We start from the raw sequence: 26,229 nt of genomic DNA on the forward strand, positions 1-26,229 counted from the left end.
ATAAAGGCCTAAGAACCATCTTTCCATTTACAAAGACAAAGGCTTTTATTTAATTATACCATAAAAACTCGTAATCTCATCAGTCATCCATAATGAGATTATCTTCATGAACCAAAGTAGGAAATTTTATATAATCACAAACCAGCACTCAGTAAACCAGAAGATATATGTTTGCAAAACCTGCTCATGGAATGGCAGATTAATCTAGACAATGTTACAAAAGATGGCCAAGCAACGCATCCCCCCCCCTCCACAGGACTTCTGATCTTCCAAATGTGAGAAATGTTTTCAGCAGTGGGGAAAAAATATCATCTCAAATCAGATTGGCCAATAATTATATCTTGTGTCTTATGTCTTATGTATAAAACTCTGCAGATTATCAACACATCTATAGCACTGAAAAAAAAATCAGACATTCTCGAAAGTATGGCACTAATTCATTTAGACTTTGTTATTTCCCAAGAGCTTTTAATAAAATCTGGCGTGTATGCTGCAGAGCTGCATACACACCAATTTAAATAGCATTAGAATGTATTGTACAGCACTCTTTCATGAAAGGAATTATATTTTCACTCCTTAAGTGCAATCTTGTGCAATCCCGCACTTAGATACTATTAATCAGCCACAGACAAGTGAAATCGGCGCCTCCGTAGCCAGGTGGGAAGGAGCAGCAGTGCATAGCACACGCTTCTTGATTAGACCGGGGTTCGAGCCCGTCACCACCAAATACGGAGAATGCGGAAAGGTCAGGGAATGACCACCGCATATCCCGGAGCAATATGGCCTTAGTTGCTAATGCTCCTAAAAACCAAATAACAAACAAACAAACAAGTGAAATCTATGTCTAGTTAGCATATCTCAGCAGAAAAATCAAACAATAAAGTCATGTTGGATATCTGGACATGCAGGGATTTTAAACAATGAACGAGCAAATCAAGAGGCAAAAAATCCAGTATCAAGGTTAACATCAAAACATCAGGTCCCATATCATGATTATAATTCTGTCATTCTAACTTTGTAACCACATATGATGTGGTTACAAAGGAACTGGATGCAAAAAATAATTTTGATATCATATATTTGGATTTCAGGAAAGCTTTTGACACTGTTGCACATGGAAGACTATTGTACAAATTGGAGCAGAATGGTATTAAGGGTAAGTTGCTACAATGGATAAAAGGATGGTTGAGTGGGAGAAGACAGAGGGTGGTAATTAATGGGTGCTGCTCTTTGTGGACTAATGTTATTAGTGGAGTCCCACAGGGTTCGGTGTTGGGTCCTCTGTTGTTTTGTATATTTATCAATGATATTGATGAAGGTATATCAGACTTAGTGTTGAAGTTTGCAGATGATACAAAGGTTGGCAGGGTTGTTAATGACAGTAATGGCAGTGTGCCACTGCAACAGGATCTGGATAATTTGGGCAGATGGGCTAAGAAGTGGCAACTGAAGTTTAACCTTTACAAATGCAAAGTACTGCATATGGGTAACCAAGAAGTAACCCCAGAGAAACGTACCAACTGTGTAGTACTACACTTAAGGTGGTAGAAAATGAAAAAGACCTGGGAGTAATTGTGCAGTCAGATATGAAGTTTTCTGAGCAATGCAGACAAGCTGCCAGGGCAGGTCATGGAGTTTTTTGTCAATGGTATATGATGCCTCTGTAGCCAGGTGGGCAGGAGTAGCAGTGCACAGCACACGCTTCTTGATTGGACCGGGGTTCGAGCCCGTGACCACCAAATACGGAGGATGCGGAAAGGTCAGGAAATGATCACCGCATATCCCCGGAGCATTATGGCCTTAGTTGCTAATGCTTCTAAAAACCAAATAACAAACATCAGTGATATATATAGGAATTTTGCTAGCAGGGAAAAGGAGGTGATTGTCCCTCTGTATAAGGCAATGGTCAGGCCACACCTTGAGTACTGCGTACAGGTCTGGAGGCCTCATTTTAGGAAGGATGTAGATTTGCTAGAGCATGTTCAGAGAAGGACAAGATTGGTGAGGAGAATGAAGGGATCCTCTTACCAAGAGAGGCTTAAGTTCTGCAAATTGCAGTGGCTGGAGACTAGGCACCTGCGCGGTGATCTGATTGAGGTGTATAAGGCCTTGAATGGGTTGAGCACGCTGAATTCTGATGGGATCCTTCCACTTGTTCAAATTACGAACCTAAGGGGGCATAAATTCAAATTAAGAAAAGACAGATGTAGAATAGATGTGCAGAAATTTGCCTTTAGCCAGCGGGTGGTTAATTGCTGGAACAAACTTCCATCTATTGTGGAAGTTGATGGGTTAAGTAAATTTAAGGAGGAACTGGACAAGCATTTGGAGGGAATGGTGTGATTTTTTTTTTTTTTTTTTTGGGTGATGCTGCATAAGCTCATACACTTGCTTTCTTGCATCACATGCCACTACTACTATTCAAAAAGTCAGAAATGAAAGATGGGCACATTTCTGGGATGTCAAATGGGTAATAAATTATAAAAATAAAACAGGCACCCCATTCCTGGAAATCAAGCTTCTGAAAAGGTTAGACACAAAGAAGTTATTCTTATAAGACTGCATATTGGGCATACACATTGCATACATGCATATTTACTAAGAAAAGGAAGGGCCACTGATACGTTAGTGATGCAAAATTTTCTTCACTATACAGCATCTATTGTTGGACTACCTGCTTTATCAAACATAAAGAAATCAGACTATATTTCAAAGTACCCAGCTTACAACACAGTCTGTAATAGATATTCTTGGAAATGATGCATCTTGACAAACTTTACTTACTTAAAACTGATAAAATTCTATTGCCAAATATAATAGACCATTTAATGTTTAAAAAATAAACATTAGCACATAGTGCAGTGTAAAAGAGGCAGTATAACCAAAGAAGCTCTTGAACTAAAAAAAAAACTCTGTATTTGGCATTATTGTCAATGTTAACACAAGAGGACCCCAAAAGGCATTTTACATGATTTCGCATATTCATTCCAATATGGCATTGGCATGACAGTTACAGCAAAAACAGTTGTGTTCATGTGCCACCAGATGCACTTTTAAAATGCTACTCACCGTGCATGAGTAGGCATTTTATACTCATTGTTGCAAACTAACAGTAAGTGATTTCTCGCATGTAGCCACTGTATTTCAAAAAAAGTTCACAAAGATCCCTAGCATTCGAAACTTCACTTTTGAAAATTTTCTGAGCACTAACATAGAACAAACAGAACCTGAAAGTGAAGTACACAAAACAAAAAAAAAATTGGAAGGAAAATAAATTTTAAACAAGTTACCAGTGTTTAATGAAAAGTAACATCTGTTAAATTATATAATGCAAATAGCTGGATTTATCCTTTACTCAAATTTAGTTGGATGTATAGAAACATTATTCAGATTAATAATTTGTTTTCTAAAACTAACTCAAAGTATTCCACACATTAAATTTCCAGTATGTTAAGGTTGTTGCTAATTACAGATTTGAGCTTGTTCATAATAATGTGTTGCATTCCAGTGCCAGAAGTGGTGTGCAGTGTTTACGTATCTTGGATAAACTTGACAAAAACATCTGACAACCATTTGGCCTAAATGGTTGTCAGACGAACTAATGAGACATGTGGCAGAGAAGAAAAATGCATGGAATACATACAAATTAATGGGTGACATGGAAGCCTATGATAGATATAAGTTGGTCTGTAACCAAGTCACAAAGGAGATTAGGCAGGCAAAGGCAGACTACGAAAAATCCTTGGCAAAGGATGCAAAGAAAAACAGAAAAGAGTTCTTTACCTATTTAAACTCAAGAAGGAAAGGGATGAATCAGATTGGTCCACTGGATATTGATGGTTCAACAGTTGAGGATCCTGTTCAGGTGGCTAACAATCTAAACAAGTATTTTGCATCTACATTCACGCATGAGGAGTTATTCAGGAAGGAGAATGACGTAAAGTAAACATTGGCAGTGAGCTAGATGATTTTATAATAACTGAGAGGAAAGTGGAGGAGAGATTGTTGAGGATAAACATAAAAAAGGCACCTGGGGTGGATGGGATCTATCCAGTTATATTAAAGGAGGCAGCAGAGGAAGTAAGCAAACCCCTTGCCATAATTATGAGAGCTTCTTTCGACTCAGCGGAGGTACCCATAGACTGGAGATGTGCAAATGTAACCCCAATTCACAAAGGAGGATCAAAGGCTGACACAAGTAATTATAGACCTGTTAGTTTAACTTCTGTTCCAGGTAAATTAATGGAGGCACTGGTTAAAGAAGCACTGCAGGATCATCTAGACAAAAATTCAGTTATAGCTCAGACGCAGCATGGTTTTGTTAAGGGCAGGTCTTGCCTAACCAATTTGATTGGATACTATGATGTAGTCACAAAAGAACTGGATGCAGGGAATAACTTTGATATTATATATTTGGATCTTAGAAAGGCTTTTGATACTGTTGCACATGGAAGAATGCTGCACAAATTGGAGCAGTGTGGCATTGGAGGCAAATTGCTGCTATGGATAAGGGGATGGTTGAGTGGCAGAAGACAGAGAGTGGTAATCAATGGACACTGCTCAACGTGGACTAATGTTATTAGTGGAGTTCCTCAGGGTTTAGTGTTGGGTCCGTTGTTGTTTTCGGTGTTTATGAATGATATTGATGATGGTATATCAAGTTTAATGTCCAAGTTTGCAGATGATACAAAGGTTGGCAGGGTTGTTAAGGACACTACTGACGCTATGCTGCTGCAACAGGATCTGGAAAGGTTGAACAGATGGGCTGAGATGTGGCAAATGAAGATTAACATTGACAAATGTAAAGTACTACATATGGGAAACAGTAACCACAGAGCAACGTATCAACTCTGCGGTACTACACTGTCAGTGGTGGAGAATGAAAAGGACCTGGGGGTAATTGTGCAGGCAGATATGAAGTTCTCTGAGCAGTGCAGACGAGCTGCAAGAGTAGCTCATGGTGTCTTGTCAATGATATACAGGAATTTTTCTAGCAGGGATAAGGAGGTGATTATTCCCTTGTATAAGGCAATGGTTAGGCCACATCTTGAGTACTGTATACAGGTCTGGAGGCCTCATTTCAAGAAGGATGTAGAGCTGCTGGAACGGGTACAGAGAAGGGCAACAAGATTAGTGAATGGAACAAAGGGATGCTCTTACGAAGAAAGGCTTAAGTTTTGCAAATTACAGAGTCTGGAGACTAGGCACCGGCGAGGTGATCTGATAGAGGTGTATAAGGCTTTGAATGGTTTGAGCATGCTCAATGCCAATGGGATTCTTCATCTTGCTCAGAATAATCACCTCAGAGGGCATAAATTCAAATTGAGGAAGGACGGATGTCGGATAGATGTGCGGAAATTTGCCTTTGGCCAGCGGGTGGTTGGTTGGTGGAACCGACTTCCATCACTTGTTGTTGAAGTTGATAGCCTAAACAAATTTAAGGCTCAACTGGACAGGTATTTCGAATGAACGGAGGGGTGAAATGGGAGTGGTGTTTTTTTTTTTTTTTTTTTTTTTGGCTGATGCTGAATAAGCTTGCTTTCTTGCATTATATGCCTCTACTAATGCTAATGCTAAAACATATTTAATCTTGTTTTATTGGTTGTTATTACTTTCCAATTTGAGCATGATTTTTCTAAGTTGAATAATCTATTTTATGAGACACTATCTGCTTCTATATTTGTTTAAAAACATAAGAAAAGTCTCCAGTAATAAATTTAACCTAATTTTAAAAACTTCTTTCTAGACATATATGCGTTTTATAAAAAAATTAAATCACTCTAAATTCTTAAGATATTAATTAAAATAAGGCACAAAAATGCATTTAAAACTAACATGATAAAGAAATAGAAAACAAAGTTGGGCCTATTTCACCTTTTCAAAATAAAAAATAATGCATGCAAAACTTTTTTTTTTTTTTTTTTTTACTGATAAAGATCACATACTCTCAATTGCAGCACACAAGAAACCCGTCCTTTGACATGGAAAGAGCATATTCATGCTGTGAATGGCTTCAAGAATAGTGTAAATCTCATTAGAGGCAAATTGCATCATATTGTAAGTAGTTTGATGCTGGTATTCTCAAATTACTGTAATATATTTATATATATATATATATAAAATCATATGCATGCAGTAATGATACTTATTTACCATCCACTTGACTTAACTATCATAACAGATTCAAAAATCAGTAATTTATTACTGTTTGCATAATGAAACCGAGGGCCTGCATATTGTTGTCTTTCCTCTCAATTTCACTGATTGACCCTTGAAAATGTCATCAAAATTGGGCATGAAACAACAGTGCCATTGTACATAATTAACTCTCACTTTTAATCTTTAGTATTGAATTTTAATTGTGTACTCCATGGATTCACTGGGTTATATTGTTCTTGTTCTTATTCAGTTGGTCTCCTGCAACCATGTACATACCTAATAATATGTACTGTCCAGTCAAAACATTATGACCACTCCTGTGTGTTTAGCAATTTGCCATTCCTCACCATTCTTGGTGAGGAATGGCAAATTGCTAAACACACAGGAGTGACAAAAATGGTGTAAATTTACCAGTTCTCACCATGCCATTTTTGAAAACAGGTAAATGCAATGCTGCAAGTTTGTAGCTGTGTACTTTAACCAGGGAACAACCATTGGTATTTCTAAGACCACAATCCAACAACCCCACCTCTGTGAAGGTACCAAAGTAGGTGTGCAGTGAAGGTACCTGTGCTTATGGCCACCCATTGCCAGTGATGCCTAAAATTTATATCTGAATAGTGTCACTGGACCAATGACAACAACTGGGAAAAAGCTGCCTTTCCAATGAATCATGGTTGCTGCTATGCCATGTGGACAATAGATTGAGGGTACAGTGACAAACTGCAGAGAGGAGTCATTCCAATGTCCTGGTACAACAGAAAGAGGCAGGTGTTGACATTGTTTTGATATGGGTGGGATTGTTTTCCTGGAATCTCTTAAAGTCCTCATATCCCTATACTGTGCTCTGAATGCTAAAAACTACCTATTCACTGTGGCTGATCAAGTACACCCCTTCATGGTGACTGTCTTCCTGGATAGCACAGGTGCATTCCAGCAGGATAGTGCACTCTGCCCCATAACTGGTAGTGGTTGAGAGTGGTTCACTAAATATGAAAGTGACTTCCAGGTGCTACCTTGGCCACTGGGCGCCTCTGTAGCCAGGTGGGAAGGAGCAGCAGTGCATAGCTTACGCTTCTTGATTAGACCGGGGTTCGAGCCTGTCACCACCAAATACGGAAGATGCGGAAAGGTCAGGAAATGACCACCGCATATCCCGGAGAAATATGGCCTTAGTTGCTAATGCTCCTAAAAACCAAATAACAAACAAACAAAACCTTGGCCACTGATTCTGTGGATAGGAATCCTATCTATGGCACATAGTCCTGGCGACGTGGGGCAACATACTTCATGCACCCTGAGACCTTATAGAGACCGTGCCTCATTGTATGGTGGCAGTACTGTGCAAGAGGAAGATGTACCCATTATTAGGTATGTGTGCCTAATGTTTTGACTGGACAGTGTACATATATTGTGCGTGTCTATACTGTATATTGTCTATATTATGTATATTGTGTTGAAATTTTGTTTTCTCAAATGTCAGTACATTTTACAACAAACATTAAATATTTCAGTATGTGTTAATACATGAAGTGCAACCTTGATATACCTTGGGTGTTGGGGATACCTTTTAATTATAACCTGAAATAAAATTACTTGGTTTTTTATAATTTTTAGTATGAACATGCAATGATCTAAACATGCATTTTTATTGTGAGCAATTTCATTTTGACATGTGTGTGTGTGCGTGCACTTTAAAAAATCAACAAATCCTGATTTTTTCCCCATGAGTTTTCTGCAGGTTGTTGTATTGTCAGAAAATGTGTGTAAATTCTATGTTGGCAAAGGAACAAATACATTTGTATTTATACCTTATTTTCACCACCGAAAGCAAAAGAAAAATTTCTTTGTTATTTTCATGGAAAAAGGTAATAAATTTTATTATTATCTTTATTTATAGCATGGGTCTGTTTTGCTATTCCTGCCTATTGTCCTACGTATTGCACTGTAAAACAGTTTTTTTTTTTTGATCCAAAGTTTCATTTTCAGCTTTTTGAAATGAAATATCTGCTTACACATGTTAACATAGTTATTCCAAGTTCTCCCTTTGTGAGGGTTGGGGAGGAAGTAATTGCTGTGTGACACCATGGCTGTTGATGGCGATTGTTCTCTGGTAGGAGAACTTGTTCCCCTGACTCCTCTTTATATGTTTATCACTTTAGAGGAGGTTGATGAAGCTGTGAAATCTACCAAATCAGGCAAGTGCCCAGGAGAGGACTTCATAGAGGTTAGGTTGTCAAACAGGCAAGGAAAACAGCACCTGAATTAATACTGAATCTATACATCTGCTTGAAAGAGGAAACATTTCCACCACAATGGAAAAGGGCCATGTTAAAAATCCTGCTCAAGAACCCTGCCAAAGCTGCAATGGATAAAATGTCGTATTGCCAGTGCTAGGGAAAATACTATAAAATAATTGCCCAAAGAATCACCACTAATTATGTTCAAAGAAACCTACAGTCAGTCCTCGTATAGCACGATAGTTGTGTTCCTAGAAACCCTCGTGCAATATAAACAACAGGCCCTATGGGAAAAATAGAGTTAGGTTCCGACAACACAAGATTGAACACACATTTGTAACCAAAACATTACCAAACTCAATAAATTATCGTAATAAAATACTTTTTTAGGTGGTAGATGGCTCTCATCAACTGGTGCAATACCACCACTTTGCTTATTGGAGGCTTGAGGTGGTGAAACCCACGATTACTCTCTAGAGCAAAGTTTCCAGCATCCTCCCCTATACTTCTCCTTCAACCCATTCACGGTACTAAGTACTATAGGTTTTGATACCTTTCATGTTTGGGGTTTTTATAAAAAAAACACATTTTATTGTGACTATTACATAATAAAATATTGCTAATGCTTTTCCTTCTGTCGTAAGCAAACTTGTTTTTTGTTTGATTTTCTTTCGAAACAGATGACAGTCGTTCCATCTCTTCTAATTCTTTGTGTTTTAATCTAATGGATTTTAATTACACTTTGAGTTCTTCCTGCTATGAAAGTTGTTTTTATTTTCTCTGCATTCTTTGTAATTCTCGGCATTGCTTCATTTAGGGCTGTAGTATGTGCAATATCACATGGTCTTTCATTTCGCTCAAAGTGTTTCACAATTTCATATTTTTTTCTCTTTTGAGCCATTGGGGTTTCTCCTTACCAGGGAAACCCCGGTGGGCCGGAGGCCGGTGTGATTTTGACCATTAACCCCAGGGGCTCACATCTGGTGAGCATGGGCTTGGCGCACCCAGGGTCCTGAGCTGGATATCTTCATTCTTCTCTTTCTTGGTGATCCCCTTCTACTTCTGACTCTTGTTTTCTCCCTCTCTCTCTCTCTCTTGGGGTAATTCAGAAATTTTTTTTTTTCAGCTGGTGCAGCATAAGCCTCAGGCTTCCTTGCACTTATGGCTAATAATAATAAAAATAAACGCTAGTATAAGGCCACTACAGATTTTCCCGGGTAAGAATTTTTGACCAAGTCCGTCTCTGTTTATCGATACCATATTGCTTTTCTTTTTCTCTCTGAATCTGTAGTGTCTTCACCAGGACGCTTCCTTTTCGCACCTTTTAAGAATTTTACTCATTTTTAGGGAATAAAGCACAATTACAAAATGAGGAGGCACGCTTGATACATATAAACAAACCTGCGCACATGTAGCAACTGAATAAACAACACTGTAAAGGCAGAGACACACTATTAACACCTCACTAGCTCACATTTCTGGGCGGTTACTACCATAAAACAATGAGTGTCACTAGTGTCGTTGTTAGTACGGTTGACGTTTTAGTATGCTGCACTTCATTTAATATCCTAATGTATTCATTGTGCTTTATTTAATTCAGTTGTTGTTGTTCAGAAATTGTCAGTAAGTTATTCCCTAACTGGCTATAAATTTTAATAGATTTTGTAAACTGTTAATATTAGTTTATTACCATTGTAATATTGTTAGGCCTAACTCAGGAATCGCTGACTGCCTCGTTTAACCCTAGTTAGTTGTTGGCGCATCGGCTTCTGTGGCTATAATACACCTCCCAAGGTTTTTGCAGTACTCTGATCCAAGCCCGAGGCGGGATTTGAGCCCGCAACCCTTGGGTTGCCAGGCAGGCACTTTACTCACCTAGCCCAGTCGGCTATTTAAACTAGGGTGCTGAATACCCTGGCCAGTGTTTGTTGCTTAAGCTTCCCTTTAGTGAGAGCTACTTAGCTGCACTCTACGCCTCTGGCAGTAATTGCCCTCCCGCGACCACCTGCTTTTCACAGCATTCATCCCCCTATTACACTCAAATTAGATAACAAAAACTAAAAAGACGTTACTGAATGTCATGTGCCTCTGCATTACGACGAATATAGTTTCTCTTTTGACAAGGAAGTTGTCGGCGACACATTCACAGTCTGCCGGGATACTGTATGTGAACGGCTGATTTTGTCCCCACGGTTTCGGCAGAAATTAGAATTGTGTCACTTGATATAAATAATATTGCAAGCACTGGTGTAACTTAATACCATTATAATGACCATATGGATGTCATCCCAGGGCAAATAGCACGTAAATCCTATTGGTGGTAGCTGTTCTTGTGTAGCACTTTATCATCTGCACTCATTTTCTGAGCTCCTTCTGTGAGACTGTCTCGCCACTCGCTCATCCGCAGTAAACTCGCCAATTCGTATCTGCCCAAAATGGAGGGTAAATCGAGGAAATCGGCTGTAAACACAACCCTGCGAGTGACCGACAACCCTAAAATAGCAGAGGAACACGAAGAACATGAGGGATCTCAAACTGAACCCCCCATTAAGAACAAAAAAATCAATCGGTACCAAATTTGATCGAAAAACCAGGTCAAAATCTCAAAACAGAGGGACCATGGAGGGACTCCCCCCTCTCCCAAACCGAGTACACAGATATGAGACAACCTGACCTCCCCTTGACCCCCAGCATGCCTGAGGGGACAGTTATCCAACAATCGCTACAACTCAAAGTTGCACTGGAGAACTTGCTCAAAGAGCCAACTAACAGAGTTACAACACTTCTTAGGGCAGAAATCGTCACCCTATGGAATAAGCTAGAATCGCTGCTTATCCAGACTCACCTGGAAAGCAAAAAGGCAACTGCAAAATTGGAAGCCTACACTGACTGTGAAGTAAAACAAATGTGACAGCGTGACTCCACATATACCCAAGCGCTGAGGAAGCCACCACCGGACTTTATTCCCGAATCTCAGGAACTGAGCTACCAGACAAACAATTCAGGTGCCAACCTACGGACTACACTGAAGAAAACGCTAAAACCTAGACCTAACTTTGTGGTACTTAAACCCCTTACCAATGAAGGTCATATGTGCAGTGAGGAGGTCAAGAAGACCATCGTGGATTCCTTGACAGATGACTTAAAGAACACTAAAATCAATTCGCAAAACGTGAAATACAGGAGTAATTATAGAAACAACCACAAAAGAGGATGCTGAACTGATTGTTAAGAATCCTAAATTACCATCTCTGGGACTCCTGGCCGAGCCCCCTAGACAAAAGGGCCCTTGTATACTGGTACTAGATGTGGACAAGGATCTCCTTCCAGAGGAATTGCAAAGCGAAATTTTCCACAGAAACTTGAAACAGGAACTCCCAGATGAACCAACTTCTCACATAATCCCTCAATTCCAAACAAAACCCAGAGCTGGGCACACCATTAACTGGGTCTTTGAGCTATCACCCAAGGCCTGGAAGATCCTCTCCCAGCAAACAATAATTTACATCAACTGGGGCAGCCACCGCTTTAGGGAGCATGTAGCCATCCCCAAATGTTTCAGGTGCTGCCGTTTCGGCCACACCATGCACATGTGCAGGCAAAATCTACCCACCTGTGGCCACTGTGCCGAAATGGGGCATGAATACACTACATGTCCCAAAAAATCTCAACCTCCCACATGTGCCAATTGCAAGGCCCTAAAGGTGCCAGCCAACGTGACATGACCTGCAGTTGCCCAGTTTATCTCAAAGCCAGAAGTGCTCAACAATCAAGAATAGAATATGGGGAGTAACAGACCAATAATGCTCAGAGGGCCAAGGCTGTTACTGCACAACTGGTCAGAAAGGCAGATGAAGAGAACTTAGATGTGCTGCTGCTTCAGGAGCCATACACATAACAAGGAGGTAAAAGGCTACCCCCTTGAGATTTAAAGTGGTCCAGGTTGATGGTGACACACCCTGGGCTGTGATCGTCATTCGCAATCCCGAACTGACTGTCACCAAAATCAGTGATCTGTGTACTAGCTGGGCTGTGTGTGCCCATGTAATTTCACCACTGGAGCATTTCTACCTAGTTTCGATATATTGTCGACTGGGGGAAGATATTCTTCCTGCCACCTGATATCTACAGACCATCCAGCTACAAATGCCAAATGCAAAACTCATTATAGGGGCTGATGTTAACTGCAGGTCTCCAGCCTGGCACAGCCGAACTCAAAATCACAGAGGAAATAGAAATGGCCAACGTCTTGAGGACTACTTGTCTAACAGCAACCTGGTCGTTCTGAACAAACCTAACTGCCTGCCAACTTTCTCCAGTACCCTGTGGGAAGCTACAATAGATATCACCTTAGCCTCAAGCTCCATTGCTCAGCACCTTGCTTCCTGGACAGTCCATGAGGACTGGACCACCTGTGACCACAGGATACTAATCTTCCAACTATACCGTTCACTAGTCACTCAACCAACCAACCGAACTCAACAAAGAAGATATGCCCTGAATAAGGCTGACTGGAACCTTTTTAAGGAGGAATTGACCAGTGCAGCCAGCCGCTTCAATCCTAGCGGCCTCAGCCCAGACCAGCATCAATGCACAATTACACAGCTCGTCAGTAATGCTGCAAACAAGGCTATCAAAAAGAAGAGATTCACACCTGGTGCTGTCCCCTGGTGGTCACCTGAACTCCAGGCTCTTAGATGCAAAGTCATTTACCGACGAAAACGCTATCAACATGCAAGAAGAACATGGCCTCCGGAAGAAACAGAGGCTTTACTGCAGCACAACAGTAAAACAGTGCAAAAGGCATTCATGGGAAGCCCCCTGGTAAGCACTGAAGGGAACGCCGATCCCTGGGGGATTGTGTACAAAGTGACCACTAACAAGCTCCCCAGAGGCGAGGTTGTATCAACCACAAAATTACCTAACGGACTCTACACCAGATCGTGGCAAGATACTATTAATAATATTCTAGACGCTACATTCCAGCAGGCTGCTGACCCCCACACACACACACACACACACACCGGAACAGCTACAGCTCTGCACGGAAAATGAAACATATCGCGCAACTGCAATTGAAGAACCCTTCATCACAACCGAGCTCAACTTAGCTGCATCTAGAATCAGAAACCAGAAGGCCATTGAACTTTTTTTTTTGTATCAAAACCTATAGTACTTCATACCATGCATGGGTTGAAGGAGAAGTATGGGGGGAGGGGGATGCCGGAAACTTTGCTCTAGAGTCTAAACATGGATTTCACCACTTCAAGCCTCCAATAAGCAAAGTGGTGGTATTTCACCGGTTGATGAAAGTCATCTACCACCTAGAAAACCACTACAATACACAACCTGTTAAACCACTGTTTCCACCAAGGATTCTTCCCCACACAATGGAGAACTGCAACCGTTAGACTTATATTGAAGAATGCAACCAAACCACATGATCTGCCACAATCTTACCGGCCCATTGCACTGCTGCCAGTCTCCAGCAAAGTTCTGGAATGGATGATCTCCCATAGAATAGAAGCCCACTACAATGACGCTGGTCTCTCCTCACCTAAGCAGTACGGTTTCCGGAAAGGACGCTCCACGATTGATGCACTGGAAACAATCATTGAAGCTGCTACCAACTGCAGCTCCAAATACTTTCTGCTAATCTCCTTTGACTTTGCTGGTGCCTTCGATTCCCTCTGGTGGCCCAGTGTCCTGGGCAGGCTCCGAAGAGCGCATGTCCCAGAAAACTTATATAGATGCATCAAGACCTATCTCCAGGACCGGCAAGTTGTCGTGTCTGCTCCCCACTGCAGTGTCTCCAGACCAGTCTTCAGGCGATGCCCTCAGGGATCTGTCCTGGGGCCTCTCCTCTGGAATCTGGTGCTGGATGATTTCCTGAACACCAAACTCAACAATGTACAAACCCAGGCCTATGCAGATGACCTGGTCATGCTCTTTTCTGCCAATAACAGAACCCCAACTAGAAGCAACTGCCAACCAGGCCATCTCCACCCTTCAAGCTTGGGCAAAGCATAACAACCTAAAGATCTCCCCAGAGAAAACCAATTCGATCCTACTAAAAGGCACCCTTGATTTGAGAAGACCACCCCAAATCAAGGTCAGTGGTGTTACAGTAAAACTAAAAACAGAGCTTAAATATCTAGGTTTGATCTTAGACAAAAACCTTTCCTTCACTCCTCATCTAGACCAACTCAGGATTAAGATCAGGAAGTATGCTGCCCAAGTCTCAAGAGTTGCCCGGAAGGACTGAGGCTTAAAGAAGAGAATGCTGTCCCTCTTCTATAAGGCAATTTTCATTCCAGTTATCACCTATGCTTCTGGGGTCTGGTACAAGAAGGCCAATACAGTAGTAAACAGATTGCACCTAGGAACTATCCAGCGCTCTCTTCTCCTTTTGTCCTCGTGTTCCTGTCACACTGTCAGCACCCATTCGCTCCAGGTCCTCACTGGACCTGGAGATTATTCGTCATGGGTTGCTCTAACAAATAGCCAAAGGAAGAGCAGTTACCTGTGCAGGTTTCACCACTGACCCAGCAAATAATAGAAACACTGAAAAGAAGAGACTTAATGAACATCTGACAGACACCTGGCAAGAAAGATGGCAGATATCAACTAAAGGTGCTGTCACCAAAAGATTCCTCCTTGATGTTAGGGCCTCCTACCCCCTCACACCTGTCTGGTTTTCACCAGGACTCTATGCTACCTACCTCCTCACTGGACATGGCTCCTTCCAGAAAAAACTACATGACTTCAGAATTTCAGACTCACCCCACTGCCACTGTGGAGAGGATCAGACGTGGGAGCACCTTGCCCACAGCTATGAAATCTACGAGGACTTCAGGAGGATCCTAATAACGAAACTACGCTTCAACTACCAAAATCAAGAACACCTCACCCTACAGAATGAAGAAACTTTACCGAGCTCTGACTCAATTTGCAATGGACCTATTTACCAGGCAGAAAGGCTACCACCACCTTAGTATCCAAATCAATAGGTCATAACAACCATGACTGCCAATTGTTGCTACACATCATTGAGCCATGGATGCTAACGCCTTGGACCAACCATAAAAAAAAAAAAAACTTTCACAAGACTTGACCAGCAGTGCAATCAAAGACAGGGTCCACACATACCTTGACAAATTTCTCATCATTGATTCCTGGACCAACTTCTCTCGACTAGACGTGACACATCTAATCAAGAAGAGGTCTACCATTGATCCCTGGACTTGACCATCAATCTTGGACTCCCGGTTTTGACCACCCCCACTATTCGTCATCATGGACTACTGGACCAGCCTTCAGTCTGGATTCGGCACAGACTCACCAAACAGAGTCCCAATGACGACACCTGAACTAGACCTTACTGAGCCATGACCCATCCACCATAGCAGCACTCACACTGCTGGATTTCCAGCAAGTTGTCGGCTCCAACTGACTGGCCATGCTAGCTGTACCTACCCTGAACTTGCGGGGTGTATCTCTCTCTCATTTTTTTTTTTTTTTCAGCTTCTTTCTACTGTTTCCTACCATCCGTTCTTTTACTCCCCCCCCCCTATTTTTCTCTTACAGAATGTTTTTTTTTTTTTTGTGGGGAGGTGATTTTCGTCCACCCGCCACCCCACTCTTCTCTCTGGTGAGGCACTGGGCATGCCACACTGTCATCAGGGGCCATCTTCCCTGTTGGCCCCTTTCTTCTGTTTCCTACCCTCCAATCTTCTGCCTTCCTCCCTTACTTTTCTCTTGCACGTTTTTTTTTTGTTTATATATATATATATATATATGTGTGTGTGTGTGTGTGTGTGTGTATATATATATATACACACACACACACACACACACACATGCCCCACAGGTCTAAATCTAAAAACATCAAAATTACTGCCCGACCTATTTGGCCCTACAACAAGTTATCAGCGAACAACCCTACGCTCTGTTAAAATTACAACCATTGCTCAAGAAACAGCAATCATCTCATTCTCAAATCTGGTCCTAGCCACTGAAATCCCAGGAAAGTAGGTGGCAGGACCCGCCAGAGTACTCTAGCTACAGTGGTACACCCGGTCAGCCTCCCCATGGCTTGGTATGGTAACGCCGGATCCCACTAGGGGCTCGGCGGCTAATAGACCGGAGGAACAACGGGCACAACACAATATACAGCACATGACCCCCCCCCCCACACACACACTTCAAATCTCTGGCCCCGATACAATGTACACCCGCGGAGATGGGAGAAATCCCAGGAGCCATTAGACACTAACATACCTTATACCTTATATACCATAAAACAATAAAAACAATTTCCAGTTGCATTTCTGCTAGTGGAATCTGTTATAAACTGATAGTAAACTCGACCTAATTGCATTTGCAATAATAACAATAGCTAGAATTGTGTGAGTTTTTGCATTATTATGGTGAAATGTGTTTCCCCTTCACTGATATAAAAAACATAAATACATTTTCAGAATCTTCTCTTCATTCCTATCGTGTTGCGTTCAGTTGGGATGATTCCGCATTCGACTGCGCTTTCTTGTAAACACAAAGGTGAATCGTGCATAAGCAAATTTGGTTCGTGTTATACACGATATCGTTCCTCTATTTATAAATCGTGTATGATCGAATTCATGTAATGTAAACACGTGTTATACAAGGACTGACTGTACCATCAAACAACCAATTCAGATTTACCAGAGCTAAAAGCATAAAAGGTGCAATAAGAAAATTATTATTATTATATATTATTTCTCCCTGATTGGGGTGTTCCACCTTGTGATGGGTATTGCTACCAAGTACACAGGATGGTTGTTGTTATGTCTGGTGTTACTGTTGGTCGAGGAATTCTCTGACTATCCTACAGGTGTTCAGGATTGCGACTCTCTGGAGTTCCCTGTAGGAGTTCCTTCTTCTCTGGGAGACCTATTGCTGCTAGTCTGTTATGTAGGGTCTTTGGCACCATACCTGCGATTGACACAATGATCAGAATGGTCGTTACTTGTTCCATATGCCACATCTCTTTGATCTTCTGTCTTAGGTTCGTGTACTTCCTGATTTTTTTCCCATGAGTTTACTGCAAGTTGCAAGTGTTGGGTACCGCTATGTCAATAAGGTATGTAGCCTTTTCCTTCTTGTCCACAAGAGTTATGCCTGGTCTGTTGTGCAGGACTGTCCTCCCCGTTATTATGGCACGGTCCCAGTACAGCTTGTGGGTTGGGGTCTCTAGTACTGCTTGTGGTTCATACTTGTAGTACGGTACACTTTCTTCGATCAACTGGTATTTCCTTGCTAGTTTCTGATGTATTATCCTGACTACCTGGTCGTGTCTTATGAGTGTACTCAGTCTGAGTGATCACCTTGCATCCTGCGGTGATGTGTTGGATCATTTCTGAGGCCAGGTGGCATCGTCGACATGTGTCATCAAACACTCTGGGCTCCTTGCCAATGTATTTTCTATAGTTCCTGGTGTTGATTACCTGGTCTTGGATGGATGGCAAGCATGAATCTTTCAGTCTCGGGTAAGAGCATCACGCTCATGTGCCATGCAGTATCTTCTCTGCCCATCTTTTTTGCCTCCTGGTTGGGGAGCATTCCTTGCTTAGGTCGAGTGGGGTATACCGCTTGTCTCTCTTCCTTATGGCCTGCTTGAGTGCTGCTGTGTGTTTCTATAAGTAATCCTTCAGGTTAACTATCGCTGTCTTCTGTTGCTCAATGAGGTCTATCAGGCCCCTTCCTCCTTCTTTCCGGGAACTTGTCAGTGTCTCTCCATGGCAGATTTTGGGTGGTGTTGGTGGCTCTTGATCATCATTGTCCTCGTCTTTCTCATGATATCCTCCAGCTTAGTTTTAGTCCAATCTATGATCCCGAAGGAATATGTTAGTACTGGAGCTGCACAGGTGTTTATGGATTTAACTGTGTTCCCTCCATTCAGCTTTGCTTTCAGCAGGCTTCTGAGTGTCTGATGGTATTTTTTGGTCAGGCAGGCCTTAATTTCCTTGTGCTGAGCCTGCATCATCCCCAAGTATTTGTAGGCCTCTCCTTCTGTCATTGGCACCTCCGTAGCCAGGTGGGAAGGAGCAGCAGTGCGTAGCACATGCTTCTTGATTAGACTGGGGTTCAAGCCCGTCACCACCAAATATGGAGGATGCAGAAAGGTCAGGGAATGACCATCGCATATCCCGGAGCAATATGGCCTTAGTTGCTAATGCTCCTAAAAAAAAAAAAACCAATCCTTCTGTGCCATGGCTTCAATCTCTTTACCAGTTTGCAGCTGGTAGTTTCAGTTGACTAATTTTCCCTAGTGCAATCCGTGGGTCTTGCATTTGTCTAGACCAAATTCCATTGTAATATCATTGCTGAATTCTTCGGTGATCTGGAGTAGTTGCTGGAGGTGCTTCTCGGTTCCCGCATACATTTTGATGTCATCCATGTACATCAGGTGGGTGAGGGTGTAGAAGTTCTTCCTTCCTTCTTTGAGGTTATATCGGTACTTGCTACTGTTGAGCATGGTGAATAGCGGGTTAAGAGCTAGACAGAACCACAGTGGGCTCAGGGCATCTCCCTGAAAGATTCCTCTCCTGATGAGGTTTGACCTGGCTGTGATGTTTTCAACCTTAATGGTGGTGATATAAGAGACACACAAATATACAATAAGCGACATCAACAACATTATATATTTAATTAAATGTCAATCCGGTTGTAACGCATGCTACATCGGGAGTACACCGCAAAATATGGCACCACAAAAACTTCCAATACACGTGCTGATTAGTTTCATAATAGCTTCAGAACTAATCAAGCCAGCACCGAACTTACATAATACATGCATTCTCACAACCACAATCCCCTAATCGATTCAGCCATCACAATTATTAAATTAGGATCTAATTACAAAATCTTCCAACACGAGGCGCTTGTCATAGAATGGTGCCGCCATAACACTAAATTTAACATTCTAAACACAAAACTTCCAACCAACCTTTCACCAGTCTGAAACCTTACGCACATAAAGTTCCCACATGTCTCAAAATGCATTATGGGAACATAGGAATTCTTTAAATACATAATTCCTTTTCTCCTATCATTGCCAACTGAAGATGTTTTTCATGAAAGTCACTTGTGACTATTGGCTTCATCTAGTTCTCATATTAATATTTTATAAATGACAACCAGGGATGAGGTAGTGCACTTCTTCCTTGAGCAAATTTTAATTACAGATTTTTAACAATTCTGTCTTTATTTATTTTAACTTATTTCAAACTTCATTTAATTCATTTCCACTTCTATACCATGTAACTAAGCAGATCAATTGAGGTGAGTACCGTCAATTAAGCTCTTATTGCTATTATTATTATTAAGTCGATTACATAATAGTACATTAAGAAGCTCTGTAAATCAACTCAGTAAAATTTATTAATCTTGTTAAATTTCATTGTCAATTAAATTGTACTTTTTTAACTAAATACATATAACAACTTAGATTTTCCAAACCTAACATTATTAATTAATACATATAACTTGATAGGAGAATACGGAAGTTATATATTGAAACACGGAGATAATACTCAATACTGAAAAAAAAAATATATATATATATATATATAGTGTTATAGCTCCATTGGGATATAAGTTTAGGGTTATAATTTTGCAATTGAATCAAAATCATGACTCAGGCCAGAGCAAAATGCTCAAGCTAACGGGAGTACTGTGGATTAGGGGAGAACTGAGGGGGACAGTTCTCCTCTGAATCACAGCCTTTTAAAATGTTCTGCTTGTTTGATATTTGTTGAGCAGTCAGGGACAGGAAATGATATTGCCAAGGGGAATGTCTTTGTGTCTGCACGATGTAAGGAGTGTAAGGAAATCAGGCGACAACTCAGCTTTGTTATAGGCCTATATGAGAGCTTGAAGGACAGGGTGAATTCCCTCGAAGGATCTAAATTGAGGGGCCCATTGAAATGGCCCCTCAATTTAGATGAAATGCCAGAGCTTGCACTTGAACATCATGCAACACAGCGGTGGTCCCCAAGGCAGAATGCGCTGGTCCTACAGAAACTAGTAGTTGCCAGTGACTCTATTGTTAGGGAAATGGGGAACATATTGTGCAACAGGACCAGCATATGTCTGCCAGGGGCAAAGATTGATGACGTTGTAGAGCCGATATCATCTTTTAAGGACACAAAAGGTGATATTGATGTACACGTTGGCACTAATGATATAAAGAGTAGGAGACTGGTGGAATTACTTAACAAATACAGGTCACTGTTAAAAAAAAAAGCCATCAGTTAGGGTTCAATTTTAAAGTATCTTCAATTCTGCCCAGACATGATAGGAGGAAGTATATGATGGAAACCTTATTAATCAATTCGGCCATGGAGAGATTACGCAAGGCTCAAGGGGTAGAATTTTTCTCAACCTGATCTGTGCTTGTTAACAGGAGAGACTGCTTCCACAGGGATGGGATACACTTAAAAAGAGTGCAAAAATATTTGCTGATGCTATCGAGGCAGTGTTAAGTGGGTCAGAAAACTGATAGGGGGGAAACAAGGACTAATAGATTTACAGTAGCCACTGGCAGAGGTGAAAGTGATTCTTGCACTGCTTCTATTGGAATGAGCAACAGCGTGAAAAACAAGATGCTGGGAATTTCAGAGACTGCTGGGAGTCACTGCGGTGCAAGTAAACACATGAGCTCTGTTCGGGTAGCTAAGAATAGGAACAGGTACAGGTATATGTGCGTGTACACCAATGCTAGGAGTTTGATAAAGAAATTTGATGATTTTGAGGTGTTGGTCAAAACATCAAAGGCAGATATTGTTGGGATATCAGAGACGTGGTGACACACAAATATAAGGAATGCAGAAATGGAATTTGGGGAGTACAATGTGTATAGGGAGGAGGGTTTTTTGCTATTAGTTAAGAAACACATAAAATCCAAGGAAGTACAACCAGTTGACATGCCTGGACAGTGCAGTTTCAAGTCAGTTTGATGTGACATAAGCATTCGGAAATCAAAATTGAGAGTAGCAGTGTGTTATAGGGCTAATGACTGATGAGTATAATAAACAACTGTACAGGAAAATAGAGAGGGCCAGTAAATCAGACTGTCTTATAATTGGGGATCCCAGATATTGACTGGAATTTGTGGGTTGGTCACTCACACACTAGCAAGACTTTTATGGATTTATTGGATGATTGTTTTCTACAGAAGCATGTTCGCAAGGCAACTGGGGGAGTAATACTCTTGATCTGATTATCAGTAGTGATTCTTCATGCATTAAGAATCTACAGATAAAGGTACCACTAGGTGGCAGTGATCACAGTGTGCTAAAGTGGGATTTACTCAAAGAGGTAACTACCATCAGGGATAAAGGGAAGGGTTTTTGCTTTCGTAAAGGCAACTGCAGAGGTTTGAAACAGTATTTAAATTCTGTACGGTGGAACCAACTGATGATGTTAACAACAACAAATTCAAAATGGGAAGCATTCAAAGAATTTATCTTGGAAGCTACTACACCAACTAAGAAATATTGTTCAAGGTTTAGGCCTAAATGGATGAACTAATGAGACATATGGCAGAGAAGAAAAATGCATGGGATACATATAAATTAATGGGCTACATGGAAGATTATGATAGATATAAGCTGATCTGTAACCAAGTCACAAAGGATATTAGGCAGGCAAAGACAGATTATGAGAAATCCTTGGAAAGGATGCAAAGAAAAATAGAAAAGAGTTCTTTACCTATGTAAACTCTAGAAGGAAATGGATGAATCAGATTGGTACACTGGATATTGATGGTTCAGGTGGCTAACAAACTAAATGAGTATTTTGCATCTTCATTCACACTTGAGGAGTTATTCAGGAAGGGGAATGCTAAAGGTGAAGTAAACTCTGGCAGTGAGCTAGATGATTTTGTAATAACTGAGAGGAAAGTGGAGGAGAAATTGTTGAGCATAAACATAAAAAAGGCACCTGGGGTGGATGGGATCTATCCAGTTATATTAAAGAGGGCAGCAAAGGAAGTAAGCAAACCCTTAGCCATAATTATGAGAGCTTCTTTGGACTCAGCGGAGGTACCCGTTGACTGAAGATGCGCAAATGTGACCCCAATTCACAAAGGAGGATCAAAGGCTGACACAAATAATTATAGACCTGTGAGTTTAACTTCTGTTCCAGGAAAATTAATGGAGGCACTGGTTAAAGAAGCACTACAGGATCATCTAGACAAGACTTCAGTTATAGTTTGGACACAGCATAGTTTTGTTAAAGGAAAGTCTTGCCTGACCAATTTGATTGGATACTATGATGCAGTCACAAAAGAACTGGTTGCAGAGAATAACTTTGATATTATTTATTTGGATCTTAGAAAGGCTTTTGATACTGTTGCACATGGAAGACTGCTGCACAAATTGGAGCAGTATGGCATTGGAGGCAAATTGCTGCTATGGATAAAGGGATGGTTGAGGGGGAAAAGACCGAGAATGGTAATCAATGGACACTGCTCATCGTAAACTAATGTTATTAGTGGAGTCCCTCAGGGTCCATTGTTGTTTACTGTATTTATAAATGATATTGATGATGGTATATCAAGCTTAATGTCCAAGTTTGCAGACGAGGTTGGCATGGTTGTTAAGGACACTACTTACAGTATGCTGTTGCAAAAGGATCTGGAAAGGGTGAGCAGATGGGCTGAGAGGTGGCAAATGAAGTTTAACATTGACAAATGTAAATACTACATACAGTGGTAATACTACTGACAGTGGTAGAGAATGAAAAGGACCTGGGGTAATTGTGGAGGCAGATATGAAGTTTTCTGAGCAGTGCAGACAGGCTGCAAGCGTAGCTCATAGTGTCTTGTCAATGATATACAGGAATTTTTCTAGCACGGATAAAGAGGTGATTATTCCCTTGTATAAGACTCTAAAGCGTTTAGAGCATAAGCCTCAAGCTATGGGAGAGTCTAGACTATGTATAAATATAGTGCAAGTGCATCAGAAATACATAGCTGTATCTGAATAAATCAGAATATTAGTAAAACAGCATTGTTTTAAGTTATATCACATGATATATAACTTAAAGTTGCTGGAATAAGTACAGAGAAGGGCAACAAAATTAGTGAATGGAACAGAGGGTTGCTCTTACGAAGAAAAGCTTAAGTTTTGCAAATTACAGTGTCTGAAGACTAAGCACCGGGGAGGTAATCTGATAGAGGTGTATAAAGCCTTGAATGGTTTGAGCATGCTCAATGCTGATGGGATTCTTCCTCTTGCTCAGAATAATCACTTGAGAGGGCATAACTTCAAATTGAGGAAAGATAGATGTAGAATAGATGTTCGGAAATTTGCCTTTAGCCAGCGAGTAGTTTGTTGGTGGAACAGACTTCTATCCCTTGTTATAGAAGTTGATAGCCTAAATGAATTTAAGGCTCAGCTGGATAGGTATTTCTAACGAACAGAGGGGTGAAATGGGAGTGGGTTTTTTTTTTTTGGCTGATGCTGCATATGCTTGCTTTCTTGCATCATATGTCTCTACTAATGGTAATGCTAATGTTATTAGTGGAGTCTCAGGATTCAGTGTTGGGTCCATTGTTGTTTTCTGTATTTATTAATTATGTTGATGATGGTATATCAGGCTTAATGTCCAAGTTTGCAGATAATACAAAGGTTGTCCGGGTTGTTAATGACAGTACACTGCTGCGACAGGATCTAGAAAAGTTGAGCAGATGGGCTGAGTGGTGGCAACTGAAGTTGAACATTGACAAATGTAAAGCATTAACCCCAGAGTAACGTATCAACTGTGTGGTTTTATACTGACAGTGGTAGAGAATGAAAAGGACCTGGGGGTAATTGTTCAGGCAGATATGAAGTTTTCTGAGCAGTGCAGATGGCCTGCAAGAGTAGTTCATGGTGTCTTGTCAATGAAATACAGGAATTTTTTAGCAGGGATAGGGAGGTGATTATTCCCTTGTATAAGGTCAGGCCACACCTTGAATACTGTATACAGGTCTGGAGGCCTCATTTCAAGAAGGATGTAGAGCTGCTGGAACGAGTATAGAGAAGGGCAACAAGATTAGTGAATGGAACAAAGGGTTGCTCTTATGAAGAAAGGCTTTGCAAGTTTTGCAAATAACAGTGTCTGAAGACTAGCATCTGCAAGGTGATCTGATTGAGGTGTATAAAACCTTGAATGGTTGGAGCATGCTCAGTGCTGATGGGATTCTTCCTCTTGCTCAGAATAATTGCCTGAGAGGATATAAATTCAAATTAAGGAAAGACAGTTGTAGGATAGATGTGCATAAGTTTGTCTTTAGCCAGCATATGGTTGATTGCTGGAACAAACTTCGATCCATCGTTGTAGAAGTTGATAGCTTAAATAGATTCAAGGCAGAACTAGACAAACGTTTGGAGTGAGTGGATGGGTGAAATTATAAGGAGTGGGTTTTTTTTTTTTTTTGGCTGATGCTATATAAGCTTTCTTTCTAGCATCATGTGCCTTTACTAATGCTAATAGCAGTGATCAATATTATAAAATAAGTAGTATCCTAAGAAACATCTGTAGTTACTGGAAAAAATGAGGGCTTTAGTTTCAGGAGGAAGAACTACTGTGGATTGAGGCATTTCTTTAGCATCAGTAACTGGAAAGGCAACTGTATGCTTTTGAATCCGCGTCCATATGGTAATACTTGGGATTTTTACAGATGCCAAAATGGATGACAGTGGTTAAGGGTTTCATTGAACAAAATACAGAAGGATAACAGATAGAGACTATTGCGAAATACATTATTATTGCAGACTAAAACCAAATTTTATGAGTTTTAGTATTAGTAATGGAAACTATGTTTTGAATGTGTGATGCAAGGGATGAAACAGGCAAGCTAAATAAAAAAAAACTAAAAAAAAAACCCTTTGTATACACTGTACCCACGAAAGATGTTTTATATGTAAACATCTTTGACGACACCTACTAAATTTTGAACAGATAGAACCGAAATCATGTATGATGTGATTTATGCTCACGGCTGCTACTTACTCTATCGAATCAATGTTAGTGATAAATAGGATACATACGCCCACTGTTTACTCTGCCGAATCATCGTTAGGCAATAGCATAATTACCCATTTGATTTTAGCCATTTGTTGAATAGTATGATTGCATCAATACAAGTATTTATTGTTACAATCATACTGTCATGTTCGATCATGTTACTTTGTCATGCTTTGTTACAAATTACACATGCAGCACTATGAGATCTGCAAGAAAAGGCAATATCTATGCATAATACGCTGTTGAAACTATGACTTGGCTCAGGATCTGAATGAGTACAACCCCTAGATGGTAATGCTGCACATTCCATTTCGCAATGAGGAAACAGAGAAAAACCGTCAGAGATGAAATATGTCAAGGTCTAAAACGACAATGAACAGCTCATACTAAATTGTAAATTTGATAGTATGAACCAGAGCTATGATACTCTATATGTTCTATGTTGATATCAATATTTCTGTAAGAATAAGAGACGTTTACCTCAATATGAGATGTAGAACACTTCCATATGATACTCTCCAGAAATTAAAATGAAAACAATTAAAAAAATTTGAAAATCTTACATTACAGTAAGAAATAATTAACAATAATTAAAAATCAAACGTTCCAAGTACCTGTCCAGCTCTGCCTTAAATTTATTTAGGCTATCAACTTCCACAACAAAGGATGGAAGTCTGTTCCACAAACCAACCACCCGCTGGCTAAAGGCAAACTTCCACACATCCATCCTACATCTGTCTTTCCTCAATTTGAATTTATACCCTCACAAATGATT

The 26,229-nt window shown here is 40.6% G+C and overlaps 1 protein-coding gene across 1 annotated transcript in view; it reads left to right on the forward strand.

Annotated features, from left to right (window-relative positions):
• LOC150076556 (pre-piRNA 3'-exonuclease trimmer-like) overlaps positions 1–26,229 on the forward strand; it is a 242,892-nt gene that overhangs the window by 151,669 nt on the left and 64,994 nt on the right. Inside the window, exon 10 of the mRNA XM_090387382.1 lies at positions 5,958–6,057. Coding sequence (XP_090243508.1) covers positions 5,958–6,057 — 100 coding nt within the window. The remainder of the gene's footprint in view (positions 1–5,957; positions 6,058–26,229) is intronic.

Source organism: Mastigoproctus giganteus, chromosome 13 (assembly GCF_048544385.1).
Source record: "Mastigoproctus giganteus isolate SK-2022 chromosome 13, ASM4854438v1, whole genome shotgun sequence".
NCBI classification, from domain to species: domain Eukaryota; kingdom Metazoa; phylum Arthropoda; class Arachnida; order Uropygi; family Thelyphonidae; genus Mastigoproctus; species Mastigoproctus giganteus.